The sequence below is a fragment of the Lutjanus erythropterus genome, chromosome 4 (genome assembly GCF_056507025.1).
Source record: "Lutjanus erythropterus isolate fLutEry1 chromosome 4, fLutEry1.hap2, whole genome shotgun sequence".
Classification (NCBI taxonomy): domain Eukaryota; kingdom Metazoa; phylum Chordata; class Actinopteri; order Lutjaniformes; family Lutjanidae; genus Lutjanus; species Lutjanus erythropterus.
Window position 1 is genome coordinate 20,805,355 of NC_139320.1, and position 18,638 is coordinate 20,823,992.

At 39.3% G+C, this 18,638-nt stretch overlaps 1 protein-coding gene across 4 annotated transcripts; it reads left to right on the forward strand.

The window, feature by feature from the left end:
• Positions 1–8,181: 8,181 nt before the first annotated feature.
• Positions 8,182–18,056, forward strand: LOC146328338 (lysosomal amino acid transporter 1 homolog). 4 transcript variants are annotated; one of them, XM_084717320.1, is made up of 9 exons: positions 8,182–8,338; positions 8,611–8,655; positions 8,738–8,997; positions 10,662–10,791; positions 11,155–11,242; positions 12,434–12,543; positions 12,758–12,859; positions 15,781–15,966; positions 17,312–18,056. In XM_084717320.1, the coding sequence occupies exons 3-9, from the start codon at positions 8,795–8,797 to the stop codon at positions 17,426–17,428; spliced, it is 936 nt and encodes a 311-aa protein (XP_084573446.1). In that variant the 5' UTR covers positions 8,182–8,338; positions 8,611–8,655; positions 8,738–8,794; the 3' UTR covers positions 17,429–18,056. The 4 variants fall into 4 exon arrangements, with proteins under 4 accessions (XP_084573446.1, XP_084573447.1, XP_084573449.1 ...); XM_084717323.1 differs by lacking the exon at positions 8,182–8,338 and adding an exon at positions 8,380–8,476; XM_084717321.1 differs by having other exon boundaries at positions 8,611–8,997.
• The last annotated feature ends 582 nt before the right edge of the window (positions 18,057–18,638 follow it).

An 18,638-nucleotide genomic window follows, 5' to 3' on the forward strand; every position in this document is an offset into this window, starting at 1 on the left:
AGGAGCTGGAATTAGAACATGCACAGTGGGATTGTGACTTCGTTCTCTGCTCATGCAAACATCTAGTGAGACTAAATGTTGTGTATTGCACCTTTAAAGTATGATTCAATGCTGGTTACGTTGGTAGTTATTCCCTATAACTGGGCCAATCAGTTATGTAACTGATGCCATGAATTTCATGAATAAGTAAGATGAAAAAGTCACACAGAAGAGATTCCCTCAAGACTTCTTGGGAAATAGATCCACACCGCTGCAGACAACTCAGTTAGACGTCGTGAAAGATAGACCCCCAAGGTATAGCTTAGCAACATATTGTAGGAGTGTACTGTATTATGTTTGTGTGTGTGTGTGTGTGTGTGTGTGTGTGTGTGTGTGTGGGAGAAAGGGAAAGTTCTTCATTATTTACGCCCTGCAGATGTGCAGCTGCGGAGCAACGATTGGGAATTACAGTATGACAGGAGCAGGAGAAAATAGCTACTGTAAAACACACTGAAGCCGCTGAGAGATAAAGACAGACAGAGTGGGAAATATGCAGAGACAAAGAGAGAGACTGAGCGTGAGGGGCAAGTGAATATCCCACTTTCTCTGTGGAGAGCGGTCACTGTGGGCTGATAAGAGAAACCAGAAGCAGACCGCAGCAACACTTACTGTCACACTTAAGGATGTCAAACTGCCTAACGCAGACGGAGCAGATATGTTACGAAGAGCAAAGAGAGAAGTTTAAACTGATATGTACATTATGTGCGTAGCCTTTTATCCTGCTGATGGACCAAACTGTTTTTTCAGTCCTAATACTATGCATTGCAGTATGAGAAACAAGCATAAAGTATAGTGACTAAAAGGCAAGGCAAGGCAATTTTATTTATATAGCGCCATTCATACACAAGGCAAATCAAGGTGCTTTACAGAACTTGAAAATGCATTAAAATAGAAACATTAAAAGAACATTAAAATTGTGTTTGAGATAATTAAAAACAAAAGCTAAAAGCAGGACAATAAATAGTTTAAAACATTACAGAAAAATTACAGACTAAAAGTAGAGATGTTTTGATACAGTGAGCTGGTTACACTACCATAGACTTTGCAATGTGATCTGATGCCGAGGTGGAGCTGCTGTTTCTGTCCTCCACTGACCGTAAACTTTGGCTTACAGGATGCTGCTGGGAAGTAGCAGGGTCTCGCTTGGGACATGATAAATTATGTGGTATCAGATCATTTTTGGTATCGCATTGGTTAAAGCTGTGACCATTAGGCTACTGCAAACTCTTGTGACGTGTGCCATGGCGTTGAGCTCATTGCTGTCATCACCAGGAATTTTATTTCTTAGGCTCAATCTCATGTGATTTAATTGCACAATGCATTTGATATTGGAGCTGTCACGCACCACAAGTCACACGCCTCCAAAAAGACAGTGCAGATTGCACTGGAGCTAACACAGACACAAAGGTAGCGTTAACATTTCCTGCTCAGCTTACTTTCGGGGCTAACCTTCATTCTTCCAGCAGATGGAAAACTTTTCTTAAGAAGCTGCAGCGTTTATTAACTGACACACTGTAACCTGTACTGTACGTTTACTGCCAGACCAACAACCTAAGTTTCTGCCCTGCTATGAGCAGCACGTCACTCTCAGCCTCCTGCTCGCTTACTTTTCCTCACTTACAGGATGCACACAAATTACACACTGTCCTATATGTTAAAGGAGCTACGCAATGCTTATGAGAGAATCCTTCAATAAAGTCTAATAATTATTTGAGCAGTTGTAGCTGCGTCCAGCAATGAGCCCATCCAGGTGTATAGGAGAACCTGCAAAACTTACAAAAAGCACAAAAGGGCGTACCTGGAGCCAGTGTTTTGTTTGTCTGTACTGGATTACTACAGAAACATGGCAGTGCCTTAGTTGACCATGTTTTCATTTATTCATTCGTTGCAGAAAAAAACAAAAAAACTCAAATTCCATTTGGGAGCTGCACTTTGCTGTTATGCCTGGGGGGGATTGTTGCAACATGGACCTGTTTTCTTCCAGCTGCTAACTGTGCTAGTTGCCATTAGCAAGTTAGCTCAGTTAGCAGCCCTGTGGGATGCAGACTCTGAGATCAATGGAGGCCAGCTGACAGGGAATACAGATTCAATGTTACAGCGTGACAGTGAGACAGTGGGATCACGTGGGGACGAGAGGTGATCAAGGAGCAAGTTTCTAACTTGTGAATTAATTTGTACTGTAAGTTCACATCTTCCACAGTATTGACAAGAGTTGTGTGAGGTTATAATGTGATTAAATAAATTAGCAATATGTTCAGTCTCCTGCTGGTTGTTCCAACACATTCTGACTCTGTTTGCCATTAGCATTTAACATGCAGCTTGCTTCCTGTCCCAAAAACGTGTGTTTTAATCATTCAATTTATATCGTAAGTATGCAATGACTAGTTGACTATTGGCCTAAACTGATGACTACTGGTCGATGAGGAAAATCTTGGGTTAGCCCTAGTATACACTAATGAAAACAAATTAATATTATATTCCATTTCTGCCATATTCCACCAATAAATCACTGTAAATATTTCACACAAGACCTTTAAGTACAAAAGTTTTTCTTTATAAACTCTCAGCTTAACCCAGATTGGTCACAGAAAAATATCTTTTGGGACCCACCGTGCTGGATTCGAAGGTGAAACTAATTTGAGTTCCAGACAGAAAAAAAGGCGGCCTCTATAGGCTGATTTGTACTGACTTCACTGTGTGTGTTTGTGTTCATATGTGTGTGTGTGTGTGTGTGTGTGTGTGTGTGTGTGTGTGTGTGTGTGTCTCTGCAGGCTGAACTGTGTCAAATGCCAGTGAGTCCATCCTAAAGTGTAGAAGAAGGGGGGTTCCTCTTTGCTCTCAAGTTTGGCTCTGCTGTGCAGTGAGACTCACAACCGCTGAGAGGATTTCCACAGCAGAGAGGAGAAGGACTGGCTGGAATAGTGTATTACCGCCACACTCCGCCAACTAACATTCACGCACATTTTCTAAACCATTCATTATTCATTACTCCCTGCTGCCTTCCGCAGCCCAAACTTAAGAGTCTCGCCCTGAGAGCTGAAAGGAAGTATGTTCTGGTTTCAGCATACAGGTCTGGCCCAGGAGTGCAGCCTTAAAGCAATAAAATCTGTGTATTAATTGTTAGGACTTAATTCTTAATAGTGAGCTGCTTTCAAATATCCTCAATAAATGTTTAATATGTTTCTAAGTTTAGAAATAGCTTGCACCCTGCATATTATCTAGGTTTCCTGCTTCCTGAGTGAGTGAGTGGGTTGAATAGGTGAATTACAGCTTTCACTTGCAAGATGTACATAATGGAAAAACACTGCTTCTACATTTGAGTTATTTCCTAAAAATACACCCAACTTCCCATACTTGGTAGCTGAAAATCACCTAAATGCCATCAGATCAAGGAAACGTGAACATGCCCAAAGCATGAACTCAGATGCCATCCTCTAAGAGAGTGAGGCTACATTTGTAAAACCATGTCATACAATAAATAAAATTTAAGACTTGTGCACAATACAATAATATTTGATTTAGGTTATCGTAATGTGGAGAGAAGGAAGAGGATTAATATGGGCTAGAGTGTGTTTCCATGTATCTATCCTGCCCAGCGACAGACTGGCAGCTTCCACCTGGAACATGATGGATTTGGAAAGAATGAGAACATGAATGAACTACAAGAGTGCAGATCTCTGCCAAGCAAAAAATATTTGTACATAATCAGTTTATATTCACCGACATCTTGATTTGTAACTGTAATTTAATTATATACTTTTTCTCAGGAACTGTATGGGATTACAATTATGTTTATTGGATAATTTTTGATTACATCTAACTGGTAGATGTAACTCTCCAGCACTGCTAGTAGGTAAGCCTTGTTTGTAGCCTAGCAGTTGTTGATGACTTGTGGCCGCTAATGGCTGGTTAAGGGGGAGGAGTCAGCAGTAGGTTACATATTTGGAGTGTAAGAAAATAGTGATACACTTGAGCAGTGGGTCCCAAACTTTCCCTTTTAGAAGACAGAAAAAGTCTATGTTTTTTTTTTCAGCTTTTCAGTGTTTCTGTGCGCCCCCTTCCCACTTTGGGAACCACTGCACTTGAGTATCATGATATTTCTCATAACACTGTATTGTGATATTGTGATACATGTTAATATTCCTGGTAGTGATACATTGCACTGTTATTATTTATTTTCACTGTTCGGATTGCATAAAAAGTTATATTTTTGAACTTATTTTATACATATGGTGATTTGTTCTTTATACTGTGAAAAGTTTTCCTAAAATTAGATTAAAAGCAGCAACATATCATCTTGATTTCAGTATCACACTATATCGCAATACATTGAATCATAACCCCTGCACACAGACACAAATGTGCACAAAAACTTGTCGGCTGATTGGCTCAGTAGTTGGCAAAATTAGCTGAACACAAGCGCCTGCCCTGCTGTTCACTCACACATGCACAGACACACTAAGGCTTGCCAATATATAAGCATTATATCAATATTGTGATATGAGACTAGATATTATCCTAGATTTTGGATATTGATATATTGTGATATGATGTAAGACATATTTTCAAATTTACTATACTGTTCTACCTGTTCTATTATTTGCCTTTACCCACAATCCACACTCCTGATTATAGTGTTCCATCTTACCCAATCCTGACAACTATGGACGAGATAAACCTCGAACATGATGGACTTGGCCTGAATAAAAACATTGGAAACAGTTTTATATATAAAATCCTGTCACACAAAGAGAATACACCACCCGTTTCCATAGAAACATGAAATAATTAAAAAAATAGTTCAAGTTCAGGACAATCCTTATCATGCCCGTCCTTTCTGGGACACCAACATCTGTCTGTCTCACAAGTCTGTGACCTTGAGGAGTCCCCCTCCTTCCTCCACCTCCTCCTCTCTGTATTAACACACACTTGTAGCGACAGTAGATTTAGACTTGGTCAGAGGAGCGTTATGAGAAGAAACGCACAGAGCAAATGTGAGTAATGCGACTGAACTTGCCTGTCAAGCTCTCAGAGCACATTCCACTGTATTTATACCGAAACACACAGAGAAACAAGGAGACAGAGGGACAGACAGAGACACAGGCAGACAGAGACAGTGAGGGGAGGACAGATTGCATGAAAGTAAAGCAGGTGTAAAATAATACTATAGCGTGTCATGTGTGCCTGTACCGCACCTCTAGAGTTTATTTAGCCTATTTTATTAAGAGGCGTAGCTTCCAGAAACACTGCCTGCATATGCAGTAATTAACAAGTATTTAATCTTATGTCACATTAACTGCTAATGGCAACAAACACACCTCTACAATCCACCTGCGCTGTGTATTGCTCTTAACATTTCTGAAGTAAGAGGTACAGGGACAGACTGGGACACATCGGTGTTATGACCGCCGATTTCACCTCATCCAGTCAACTTTCCCCGACATCAAGGAATGCGGGTGGCATTCACGCATTTAGCCCGTCAACGCGTTTTTTCTGTCTCTAATGACAGACTGCCATGCAACAAGACACACCAAAGCCTGCTTCAGTCCCTGACAGCTACAGCGGCGGACAGCTTACCTGCTCCGTGCAGGACGAGGACGCACGGACGCCGGATGTGGAGATTCGTTCAGAGCCTCCAAACCTCGGTCAAAAAAGCGGCACATAGCAACACAAATTGCCCCTGCACAGCTTCAAGTTCCCCCCACAGAGCAGAGAGCCTTACAATTATCCTCGCAGGTCGAAAACAAGTGGAAAGCGCGCCATCGCGCGGCCGACGTGAGAGCAGGACGCAACAGGTGGACAGTGGGAGGGACAGGTTAGGTGCTGCCTTCAAGTACAACCGGGGAATCTAGGAAATACGAACATGTTTGTGATCAAACAAAGTAAAATTGTTACATTTCTAACAGAATTGTTCGAGCTTTGGCTCTGCTGCCTGGTAATTAGTCAGTTAATTGATTTTAAATTCAATATTTAATCAATCATCAGTGAATGCCAGTCCATTAATTTCCATTTTGCGTTAGTTCAGAGTTGTAATCAGTGTTGGACTATAACTAAATACCTTTACATCAAGTACCCTACTTATTTTATACTTTACTCAAGTTCCATTTTATCTAATTTTATCTTTCTACACTACATTCCAGAGGCACATACTGTAGTTTTTAATCCACAAAGCGGAAAAAAAGGCTGTTTTCTGACTTCTTTCTGAGATCCATGGTTCTCACAGGACAGTGATGCAACAGACATTTGATGGTCTTACAGACCATGATGCATTACTGTAGATTAAACTAGCCAACAGTGGACTATAAAGTAGTTCAAAGGATAATTTGTCCAAAAATGAAAATTCAGTCTCACCCTCATGCCAAATGAAGAGTGGGTTTAGTTATTGGTCCACAGAAAAACAGCAGGACTTTCACAGGAAAACAGTGTTGCAGAATCTCAAACAATATAAGTTAATGGTGACCACTTTTCACATGTAAAAAAAAATCACTTACCATTCACTCACACTTTTTGGGAGATTCTGCAACAGTGTTTTAGACAAAAAAAAAAAAATTGGGGTGATTAGGGCTCAACCCTAAACATATACAGCAGTAAACAGCAGTAACATTAAAACAATAAAACTAATCCAACAACATCAGACATAATAACACTGACAGGGAACATTTTACTTCAACATGAATACCTACAAGTATATTTATCTGATAATATTTCCATACTTTTACTTCAGTAAGGTTTTGTGAATGCAGGACGTTTACTTGTAGTGGAGTATTTTTTTTTTTTTTTTTTTTTTTTTTTTACAATATTCCTATTTGTTTGTTTGTTTATTTATTTAATTAACTCAATTAAGATTGCACTAATGATCGATCGATGTGATCAGTGGGTGGCGGTATTTCCCCGAGCAACCTCCATCAAAAGTGAAGCTAAAAAATATGTGTGCAGTTTCCGGTGCGTCAAAGAAATCGAAGTAATCGAGGCAATTTTGCCTTCAAAATAAAATCATTTGATTTGACACATTTCAGTGGCTGCTGTTGTGTGGCTGGCATACATCAGGAAATGACAACCTATATTTTTTATATAGTTTTTAGACTAAACTAAATCACTTTTGTAAAACAGCTGGCATAAAGCGTAATGGCTCCAGGAATGTTTTGTTGGAAATTTCAATGCTCTGTATTGTTGACAAAACAAAAGCAACTTTAAAAGATATATTACACATTATAAATCTCTAGTTTACATATGGCAAATTTATTTTCTAATCTATTTTCTATTTTAATCTAATCTGTCTGTTTGCATCATATTCTATTTGTACAAGCAAAGCCACGTGTATATTGGCCAATGTGTGTAGAGACATATAATAAAACAATATTTACTACAATATATTATTTTAATAATAATAATATAATAATATTTATAATAGATATTATTTTGTGGTGTGAAAGATGGCTGCTGAAAAGCTCACACTACACTGAATTGCTGGCTTTAAAAGCTGAATATTACCAATAATGTATGAAAGATGTTAAATATTTTAAATTTTGTTAAAAAAAAAAAAGCAAAAAAAAGCTGATACTATACTGAATAGCCACCTTTGATTTGTAGAAGAGGCAGATGAAGGAGTGTGAACAACTGGAAAAGAGGTTGGAGATTTAAAAGTTGAATAATGCTCATAACATATGACCAATATGGAACATTTTGAGGTTTCAGTGGACTACTGGAAGTATGAGTAAGCCTTCTCTTGAAAGGATATTTTCTACCTTGTAAATCTCTGTATTATAGGTGAGGTAAAGCTGTTCACGGTGCTCCTGCATGGAAGCACATAGGGTTTGAACAGCCAATAATATATGCATCTTGGCCAATGTGTGAGACATGTAATAAAAAAATATTTATTACAAGCTGATTATGAGATATATTCCTTTTATTCATTTGCTATTCAGCATTTCCCAAGAATAGTAATTGTCTGTTGGTAAATTACTTTGAAGATTCTCACATAATTGCATCCTATATGTACAGTACAGTATTTGATTCTGAGCTAATGTGCGAATAAGACAAAATAAAATAATATATTTGGCAAAATATAGAAATAGTTGCCCGTTGGGATTTTATTTTGAAAAAATTAACAGGATGTTGTGATGTCATTCAGGATGTCTTGACGTTCGAGGAAAACAAACGATGGATGCAACCATCGGGAGCTAATCTGTAATGTTCTTTAAAGACCAAACACACTACTTCCAGAAACGTGTGAGGATGTGGGGAAAGTTTACGGAGACCCTCAAACACTTTGCAGTCTGCACCGAGTCCGTTCTGTCAGGTGAGCAGCTGCTGGAAGCTAATTTTAGCCATCTTTGTGTCTTAGCATCTCATCCTCAACACCATGCAAATCTACTTAAACAACGACAGCGCCTAAAGATGATGCAGATTAAGCTTTAATAAATCCGACGGTTCATTTGTGAGTAAATAGTGTCCAAATTAAGCACACATCACTAATGTATTGGCGTAGTTGTCAAGTGGGGGTTAAGTCTAAAGCAGTCGTAATACTTTAACAGTTTTCTTTGTTGACTTTTATTCATTTTTCTGTTGCAGACTCATCGAATCACGAAACAAGCTGTCACACATCTGTTTTAAGAGGTAGGTAGGTGTGTCAGACCCGCTTTCATCAGGTTGTTTTACTGCCAAAATAAACACACGTCTACTTACAATTTGGACGCAGCGCTAGCAGCAGGAGGTCAAACCCAGCAGCCGGCGGTCACAGCCGGATCGTCCCACCATGGCCACCGCGAGGTTCCCCGGGAAGAGCGTGGAGGCGTCGGCAGCCAACTGGACAGCTCCGGCTCTGGGCCGGCCGCTGTGTGTCAACGGGACGCCGTGGATCCTGTACCTGCTGGAGGAGTGTGTGGAGAACGTGTGGGAGTACTGCAGCGTGGTGATAGGACTCATCTCAATGTTCTGCTTCCTGCTGTCCACTTTGCCGTAAGGAGTATAACATCTGTGGTGTTTACAGTTTTTAAAGGATCAGCTCACCCCCTAAATAAAAGACAGACACTTCCCCTCTTACTTGTAGGGCTTTGCATACCTCTGCATTGTGTTAGAGTGAGTTGCAGGGTTTTGGAGACACCGGCTGTAGACTGTAGAGATGTCTGCCTTCTCTAAAAATTATTTCTGTATTTATTTGACAGGACATATTCATGTGGGCATTCTTACATATAAGGAAAGGGTAGGTAGGTCATTTATTTCTCAAAGTGTCATGCAATAAAAGGTGCCCAGCCTATAAACAACAAAACAAAACAAATTGGGAGCAAATGCCGTGACACAATGAGAGCAAAAGAAACAAAAGTACACTTCCTACACAACAAATGATCTTAAATCAAACACTGAAAACTCAGACCTCCTTAAATATTACATCCGCATACCACACAGTAAAGAAATGCAACCAATGCAATCTGCACAGAACTTATTGCTGTGCCTAATTTCCAGTCCTTTTTGGGCTTTTAAGGGGTAAAACACAACACTCTAAAACAGACATAGACAGGCAACCGTTACATACTAATAAAAACAACAAAGACTCGAAACAAACGACCGCTGTAAACATAAGACAGCAGTGACTGCGAACAATCAATCTTTACACAGCAATTGAAACAATTCCAGAATACCAACAACCACCACAAACATTACTTAAAATGACTGAACACAGCCTGACAACCACAACAAACACTGACACAACAATGGCTAAAAATGACAATTGAGAACAAAGACAAAATGCAACAGTTAAGAACAACAAAGAGAGCAAACAAACTCTATAAACACACTCACTGGTCACAAATTTGCCCATGTTCGAGCCGTAGTTTTGCCTTTGTATTTAAAAACTCTCTACTCATGGACAAGAGTTTACACCTCAGCTGAGGTGGATTCCATTAACGTTTACAACCGAAGTTGTCACAAGCATGACGCACGCTTCAGGATTGACATTAACACTTGCCTGCTTGCATGAAGCAAGTGAACTCTGTTCCTGCAAGTTGAATGCCTCATGCCGTCCTATCAGTGAAGTGAAAATAATGTAATGTTTTTTCTGTTTTCCTGTGTCTTTGTGGCAGCCTCTGGTCCCAACTGCACTGTTCAGTGGATTAATGAGCAACTGTCTTGTTTTTGGCCTACAGTGTTCCCCCTGCCACCTAAAACCGTTTCCATTATATAATGTTACACTATTTCCCACCGCTGCCTCAAAATTTGATAAAATGTCATGAAGTTGCAATTACATAACTTTGAACTCAAAGCTAGCAAGTTAGAAGCTATGAGTCATTTATTTACCATGGCGGAAAAAAAAAAAATCCTCAATAATTCAATTGTCTTTAGCCTTCTCATAGCTGCTAACTAGCTTTTCACAGTCTGGACTGTGACAACTCTGCTGTGAAGAGTACAAGAAGACACTGTGGTAATGTTACATAAACTGGTACTTATTATTTCTTTTCTGTGGTAGCAAACAACACACCGCAGTAACAATAATACTGTCTAGACAACTGTCTAGTTAGATACATATCACTATGGAACTCAGTTCTGAGTCACCAGGCTTTGTGGATATGAAATTAATTTCATCTTATCCCCATGTTCTGTCTACCCATCTATCCATCTATCTATAGGCAGGTCTATGAGGCCTATAGGAATGGTAAAGTGGAGGAGGCCATGTCTTTCGGCTTTCTTTTCTTCCTCTTCAGTGGAGACCTGACCAGCTTTGCGGGCTGCTACCTCACCAACCAGCTGCCCATTCAGGTGAACACGCGTACTCACTCAGACACGTAACTCGTTGTTAGCTGTTATGACCTTGGAGCGTGTACGTCTGTACTGCGAACTCAGAACACAGTTGTTTCTTTCCTTGTCCCAAAAGCAGCATATTTGACATTTTTGTTTTTACACTACTGTGGCTGTGTTTGAAACTGGCAGATCTGCTGCAACTTTAACAATTTAGTCACCATGTTCAGATAGAACATTTCACTCAAGTCTTGTGGAGTTTTGAATTTTAAAGAGTTTTTACCTGAAATTGTTGAGTTGAAAATTACCCTCGCCTTCATAGCAATGTGATGAGTTAAGTTTTTAAATAAAACCGTGATGTTCTTTTTCACATGTCGCTCTCAGGTGGTCACAGTGGTGTTCTACATCTTCACAGACCTGATTCTTATCTCCCAGTTCCTCTACTATAAGATCAAGAACAGCTCCAGCAGAAGTAAGCCCCGACGTTATTTCTGTGATCTTGAGCTGGCGAGTGATGCAGCTGTGTGAGTCAAACATATTATGACTCTCCAGATTAATGAAAAGCCCAACTATGAGGAAGGAAGTACTTCTAACTGTTGACTCAGGAAATGCTCAATTTGCACAGTGTGACATCAAACAGTGAAAGATTGGCCTTTCAGGCTGTTAGACACTGTGCTGCACAAGATTATTCATAATAAATACTTGATTTCAATCATATTCTGCAATCTGGTATCACTGCTGATGTATCACTAATACTCAGAAGTACAAAAATACTGATTTTCACATGTTCTCACTTGGATCATCATGCTAAACATGGTGTCTAAGCATTCCTGGACAGAGCTGTATCCCAGAGATACTGACATTATGTTGATTTCAATCTTCATTAAAGCGACAACATGTAACATTTCCACATTGAAATGTTAAAAAAAAAAAATCCTAGACCTATGGCATATATTTTGTTGAGTTGTCCTAAATGTTATCAACAATGGCCAATTTCAGAGAAATCTATTTATTTAAGGTAATGATGCGTTGTCTACTAGCTGCTAGTTGCTAAAATGTAAGGGATAAATCAGTTTTTCCTGATCTAATATCGTGTTGATGCTGACATATCACAGCAGCGGGCTAAAGAGGTCAGTGCAGCTTTTATGCATATACATCTATGGTTTTAATGTGAGGGAGACCCCTTGTGGCAGTACTTGCTTATTTCGTGTTTAATGGGTAACCTTAAAAATGGATCATACCTCCACAAAGCTGGTGTAGTCTTTTTACATTATGATGTAATGTAGCTCCATCCATGGATGAGATGAATATAACAGAAATGTAAAAATGGGAGCAGTTATGAAGTTAAAAGAGCAGCCACCTGCTGACTTCAGAGCTGACGTGGGCAGTTCCAGCTGTTCTGTACTTAAGAGTATTTCCCACCAAAGCCAAAAGTATATAACTGCCAAATGACACATAATCACACCGAGACTCATCCAAACTGCACACAGCTCTGTTAGGTTTGTTACTGGGTACATCTTGTCTGTTGCACTTGTTAAGTGTAAAACAGTGGATATAAACACCATGTTGGATCTTTAAGGGGGGGGGGGGGGGGGGGGGGGGCTTGCTTATGTGTGTCTTCACTGTCACTTCTTTGTCTTGTGTTTTTGTGTGAATGCTCTAGAAAGCCCTGTGTTGAAGTGGCTGTGCTTCATGTGGTGTGGCGCTGCTACATTAGTTCTCCTGGCTTTACCCAAACTCCTCATAGACAGTAGTGCAACTTTAGACACCCAGGTAGGTTGATTGTGTGCAGTGTGTTGTATATATTTGCAACAATGTGTGCAGATTTAAGTGTTCATGAATCAAATTTGGGCCATTTCTTGCCCTGATATTATCAGATTTTTTTGAATAAATGCTACTTCACTTTTGAGATTCTGATTGTACTCTTTCTTGTGTTGCTGCTGTATTTTGACTCTTTCACCTCGTTCCGTGTCCTTTTCTTTGCCAGAGTCCAACTACCTCTAAGTCAGTGGAAATCAGTGGCTACATATGTGGATACCTGGCATCTGTCTTCTACCTCTGCTCCCGTTTCCCCCAGCTCTATAAAAACGTAAGTGACGATTCATTTGAGACGTGGAGTTTCACTGTAATGTGGTTTGCACATGAGCAGTGCCGCGATCCTGACGGGATATCTTGCACAAAATTCTCAGAGTCCGATCCCGCGGGTTCCATGGAAAACTGCACTTATTATATGTCCATTAGTCATAACAGGGATTGTGTGTTTGAAGAGGGAGGTGGGATTTGTGTGTTTGTATTTATAGTATGTGTGTGTGTCAAAATGAGAACCAGACGTTGGAGACAATGGTGCTGTTGTGCTGGAGATACATCCTGGCTCGACTGTAGCTGTTAATCACCAGAAGGCGGATCATCTTAGTATGCTGTTTCTAGTGGCAGAGAAACTTCTTGGCACACACACACACACACACACACACTCACACACACACATTCCCTGACTATTGTAAATCGCTTAAGTCAGATTTGCCTCGTGGGAATTCCTGCAAGTTCAAACATGCTTGTTTTTCTCAGCAGAAAGCCCCAAAGATTGTCACCTTATCGTTTCAAGTGGCAAGTTACTCGTCCAGTTTTGCGAAACATTGCACAATATACATATTGATTTCTTTCAATACATAATAACAATATGTTAGACAACAACAGACACAATTATTATAGAAAGAAAAAAGGAGAGGAAAAAATAACACGTAACAGACAGCAATAAATAAAATCAGAGTCAAGCAAGCAAACAAATCAAAAGATTTAAAAACAAGTAATACCACATATAATGGTGCTAAATGGCACAAACCCTGTGGTATTCAAAGTGACAAAAAATACATTTGAAAACTTTATACCTAGTGTCTCTTTCTAAACATCTTGACCCAGTTATTCAAGATAATTCACAGACGGTGTTGTGAGCGGTTTCATGTAGGAACTACTTTTTTCTATAAGACAAAGTAGTTCCTGTAGATTCTAAAGTAGTTTTGGTAGATTCTACTGCAGAAAGACAGTTGTTCCTACATGAAACTGCACCACAGGACGTGTCTCATTATTTTAGAGAGAAAGCAGAAATCTCTACAGCTGCTATCTCCCTGAAACTCACAGTAAAAAAAATCAACATGGAAAAATAGCACTACAGTCCAGGGGAAATTATTTATTTATTTATTTTTTAAATTGAAACCTGCACAAACCCTGATTAGAGTGGTCAATCCTCATTTCCACAACCAGCTTTTATATATAATAAGGGGGGAAAAATCATTTATTCAGTATCCAAATCACAGAACCAGAACCAAATTGCAAGTTTTTGAAAAAGGAAAATGTATGAGATATAAAACACAGTACTGTAGTGCTGCAGAGATGCCCTGGCCTAAACCTCTTGTTCCTCAGATGAAAGAAAACTTGTTTGTTAGGTACAGACTGCAGCTAATCATCACACGTCATCACGATATTAATATATATTTTATTTCAGTAAAAATGAAAATTGTAATGCAAACATGTTCATTTCCACTAATCGGATCACATATTGCAATTGTAGTTTGAGTCAGAATAATCACAATATGACTTTTTCCTTGTAGTTTGTACTATGATTACCTTCAGCATTGCTATAGCAAAGACTGGCTGCTTGCCTGGTGTGTTTGGATCCAGCCCATGTAATGATCAACAGGGCTGCGTTGCCAGGCAAGTGGACGCAACAGATTATAAAAGTCCATTATTCAGTGAAGGTTAAAATGTTTCTTTGGTTTCATAATATCAGATGGACGCTCTGATTCACTCTAATGGAAGTGATGAACTCAGTTAGCCTGTGTATTTCAGTTACACTGACAAAACACACACTTACTTCCTGCTGTTCGCGCTGAATGACTTTCTTTGTCCGTTTCTGCGTTTGTAATAAGCTAACAACAGTGCAGTCGTTTCTGTTCATTGTCCCGTGCCATGCCACACACAATACAGCACTTGTTAACAGAATGAATTCGTTGTCGGGTATCATTCCTTCAGGGGTTTTGTTGATTGAGTGGAGAAATATACAGCAGGAAAGTTATTTTTTGATAGTGAAACACAAACCTGAAATAGTTTGATTTATTTAATGTGGGGTTGTATGAGGTAATTGGTAGTCAGTGTAGTTCCTACTGACATCCCCAGTTTGGAAAAGCAGAGTGGAGTATCAGCACGGACGCTAAGCAATGTCCTGCTGTGGACAGGGTCCTAAAAGGTAATTTAGCCACTTAAACTTTTAGCCACACACAACTTTTTCCAGTGGGAAACTGCTGTTACGTAATCTAAATATCGTTCTCTCCAGACCAAACTCCATGTGTGAAATCGGTAATTTTACCTTGCAGAACATCTGTTAATTTATGTTATCGTGTGACTTGGGTGAATCTGATGAACACCAAATAGCACAAATAAACTAACATGTCGAGGAAGTGGTAGACCAGCAACCGATATCAGAGATACGATTACTAATTTCATCCATGGAGTGTGGTTGGTTTGGAAATAGCAATAAGGCTGTCTGATGGCAAGATAAAGCGGTGAAAATATTGTAAATATAGTGTACATTTACAGTGATATTGTTTGTTTTTGCGTGGGTATTTTTTAAGTGGCTAAAAAACAAAGCCTTTTGTTGCTGATCCTGACACTGCTTATCTTCTGTGCTGCTTCCCCTCTCTGCTTCTCTAAAGTGTGTGGACGTGCTGACTCGCATGTCCTGTAGGTAATACAATGACTCTGGATAAGTACCCTCATACAACCCCACATTAAATAATTTGATCCATAATTGTTGTGAGTGAAACAGAAACCTAGCTTGTGGTTAAAATATAGAGCTCAACCTTTCCCCTTTTCTCTGTCTGTGGTTTTTCACAAATCTGTGTGAGGAGGAAGAAGAAATACCCATTGATAAGATTAACAATATTTACAACTCCAGTTCAGGTTCTGTGCTGTTATTTTGTCTGTTAATGACAATATCGTAAACTTTATCTATTCTAGTTCCAGCGACAGTCTACAGAGGGAACCTCCTACCTGTTGTTTGCCCTGGCCATGATGGGCAATGGGACCTATGGGTTGAGTGTCATCGTGGTCCTGCCTGCACTGAAGGGCTCCAAACAGACCTTCATCATCAAACATCTGGCCTGGCTCATCGGCAGCCTGGGAGTCCTCATACTGGATTTCTTTGTATCCTTCAGTAACGTGTAGTTCTGTTGAATACCTGTTCACATCCTTAATATCCATGCACATATGGTACACAGTATTTAAAGTGGAATTAGACAACTTTTTTTTGCTTTTAGTTATCATTATAAAGTAAATGCAGATTGCATAGAATAATGGCACCGTCCACGTTTAGATTGGTTCCCTAAAAGGCTTGCTTTTACAATGCAAATCCTGAAAAACTAAACTAAATTAATGAACAAATTCATGAAGCAATAACGTCACTGCAGTGAACAACGGATAGCTTGATACCACTTTTCAATGTCCGATACTGATATTGGCACCACAACACACATAGAACCTTTAGCAGCATTTTAGATCGGTAAAATTGCTAAATAAAAACCCAGTGATTTCAGCAAATATCGGACTGATACCAATACTGAGTGTCATATTGGCTCATTGCTACAGTGCACATCGCTTGAATAATTTATGCCTGTCCCTAAATTCAGTATAAAATTGTGAGTTTCACAGTACCTCTTTAGTGAACATGCTTCTTCCTTAGCTCTTATTTGGTGTTGATCATTTCCTCACAGAGCTAAGCGCTCAATCTGAGGAAACGGAGAGCGATCAAATCTGTTGAAGCGTGTTCCTATGTCAAGTAGTGTTTAGGGTTGCAGAGCTTCTTATTTGTGCTAAATGTTGTCTTTTCTATTTGTAGATAGTAACTTATTACACATATCACATGATCAATCACGAATTGTATTTGCGGTGTGTGACTTAATGAAGTGTGAGGCAGACACTTCAGCAAATGTACTCTGTAGTGGTAGTATAAGTGCTTTCACTAAAATTTTGAGTGGCATGTTTCAATTGTACGAGTACAAATTTGACCAATATGTATTTAAAGCTTGACATTTTGGGAAGCTTATTTATCTCATGTCTGCCTGATCAGTTATATACTGTATAATTCGTATAAGGCCAGAGCCAGCACCAGGTTAGCTTCACATAAAGACTGAAAAAAAAATACTAATTGTAATTCTTACACTTTATTTTTTGTACGAATTGAGTTCTAAACAAATGAGATATAATGTGTTAATTAGTGAGATCATAGTTGTATTTTTTGTATCTTTGGACAGAGCCAGGCTTGTTGTTTTACCCCTGCTTTAATTCTTTATGCTATATTAAGCTGATGGGTGTAGCTCAAAGTGTATTTCCCCAAATGTCACAAACCTTTGCTTAAAAAGAAAACATCAACTTTTGGCCTGTTTGAGATTGTTTTTGCTGATATGAGTTTTTCTTTTTTTTTTTTTTTTTTTTTTGAGGAAAGGATGTTGCTAAACTCTCTATGTTTCTGTATGAGCCTTAACCAAGTCAGGTGACTGCCCAGTTCATCCTGTACAGGAAGAACTACTCAGCTAAAAGCAGCAAACTGCTCAGCGTCCCTGAGGTGGAACCTCTTCTGTGTGAGGAAGTGGAACTGTCCGTGTTGTAGGACACACGGTGGACACCGACATGGATCACTTACTCAAGAATGGACCGATGAGCCTGCAGGTTGTTTTAAGTCATTATGTGTGTTGTCAGTAACCACTGATTTACTTGTGACAACTTCAGAGAGTGGAGACATTGCAGAGGCATTGCAGGAGGCAGCAGCAGGCACTCAGAGTGTACCTTTATAATCTGATCTTCTGCTGTGAGGAGAACAACACCATGATCATCTCTTCCATGATTTAATGTGGTGTTAAGGCGTGAAAAGATCTGCTCAATACACTTTTCTTAACACTGGAGATTAAGTTAAAATACCACTTTAGAAACAGTCTGTCTCTTTAGGCAGGCGAGTTAGCATGACTGAATCCTTTTCTGATTATGAGTGCTTTGGTAAATTCTTCCCTTGAGATTTCTTTAGTCTGTTTTGGATGGAATAACTGTATTTTTTTTGCCATTGGGAAACCATACACACCCTGAGCAGGATGCTTAATCCCAGATGTCTTTTTCCAAATGAGAGTGTTACAGAAGACTGAAGTGCCTGTTATATTTACACATTTTTGACAGGGTAAATAATGCCGTGGAGGATTGCAGTATTATAAAGGATATAAGTTTTAATTTCTTGCTTGATTTGATTTTTAAGTGCCATGAAGATCAGAGTTCATGTGAGCACAGTCATAGAGGAACCAAGACTGTTTGTATGTGAAGCTGGCACAGGAAATTGACAAACACTAGAACACAAGACTCATAGTTTGTATGACATTGAATAGACATAGGCATATTTAATAATGGCCTAATTTCTATTTTAAAGGCATGTCACATTTTACTGCTTTCTTGGTCCAAGCTCTCTGCTCTTGTGGAGAAATATATTTGTGCCTTTTGAAAATAAAGTCTTGAAGTAATATTTTGGATTATGTGAAGTGGGGTTGTATGAGTTACTCATCGACTGTAAGTGACCTATAGATGACAGTCGACACACCCTCAATTTTCAGCAGCAGACATGAGTACTGCTGTGGACAGGGTCAGCGGCAAAACATATTGTAGGCACTACAAGGCCCAACTAAAACATCTGTATCAGTTCAAGTGAATGCTATCTTTTGAATGTTTTCATAGATTCATCTGGCTGTCAGAGTCTCTCTGCAAAATCAGTCATTTTACCTCACTGAACACAGGAGTTGCTGGTCTACGGCTGCCTCAACTTTTTAGTTTGTTGTGGGATT

Coding starts and splice junctions, on each gene's coding strand:
- LOC146328338 (XM_084717321.1), top strand. CDS start 8,795: ATGGCCACCGCGAGGTTCCCCGGGAAGAGCGTGGAGGCGTCGGCAGCC. Junction 10,792..11,154: donor CCAACCAGCTGCCCATTCAG/GTGAACACGCGT, acceptor TGTCGCTCTCAG/GTGGTCACAGTGGTGTTCTA. Junction 12,860..15,780: donor TCCCCCAGCTCTATAAAAAC/GTAAGTGACGAT, acceptor TATCTATTCTAG/TTCCAGCGACAGTCTACAGA.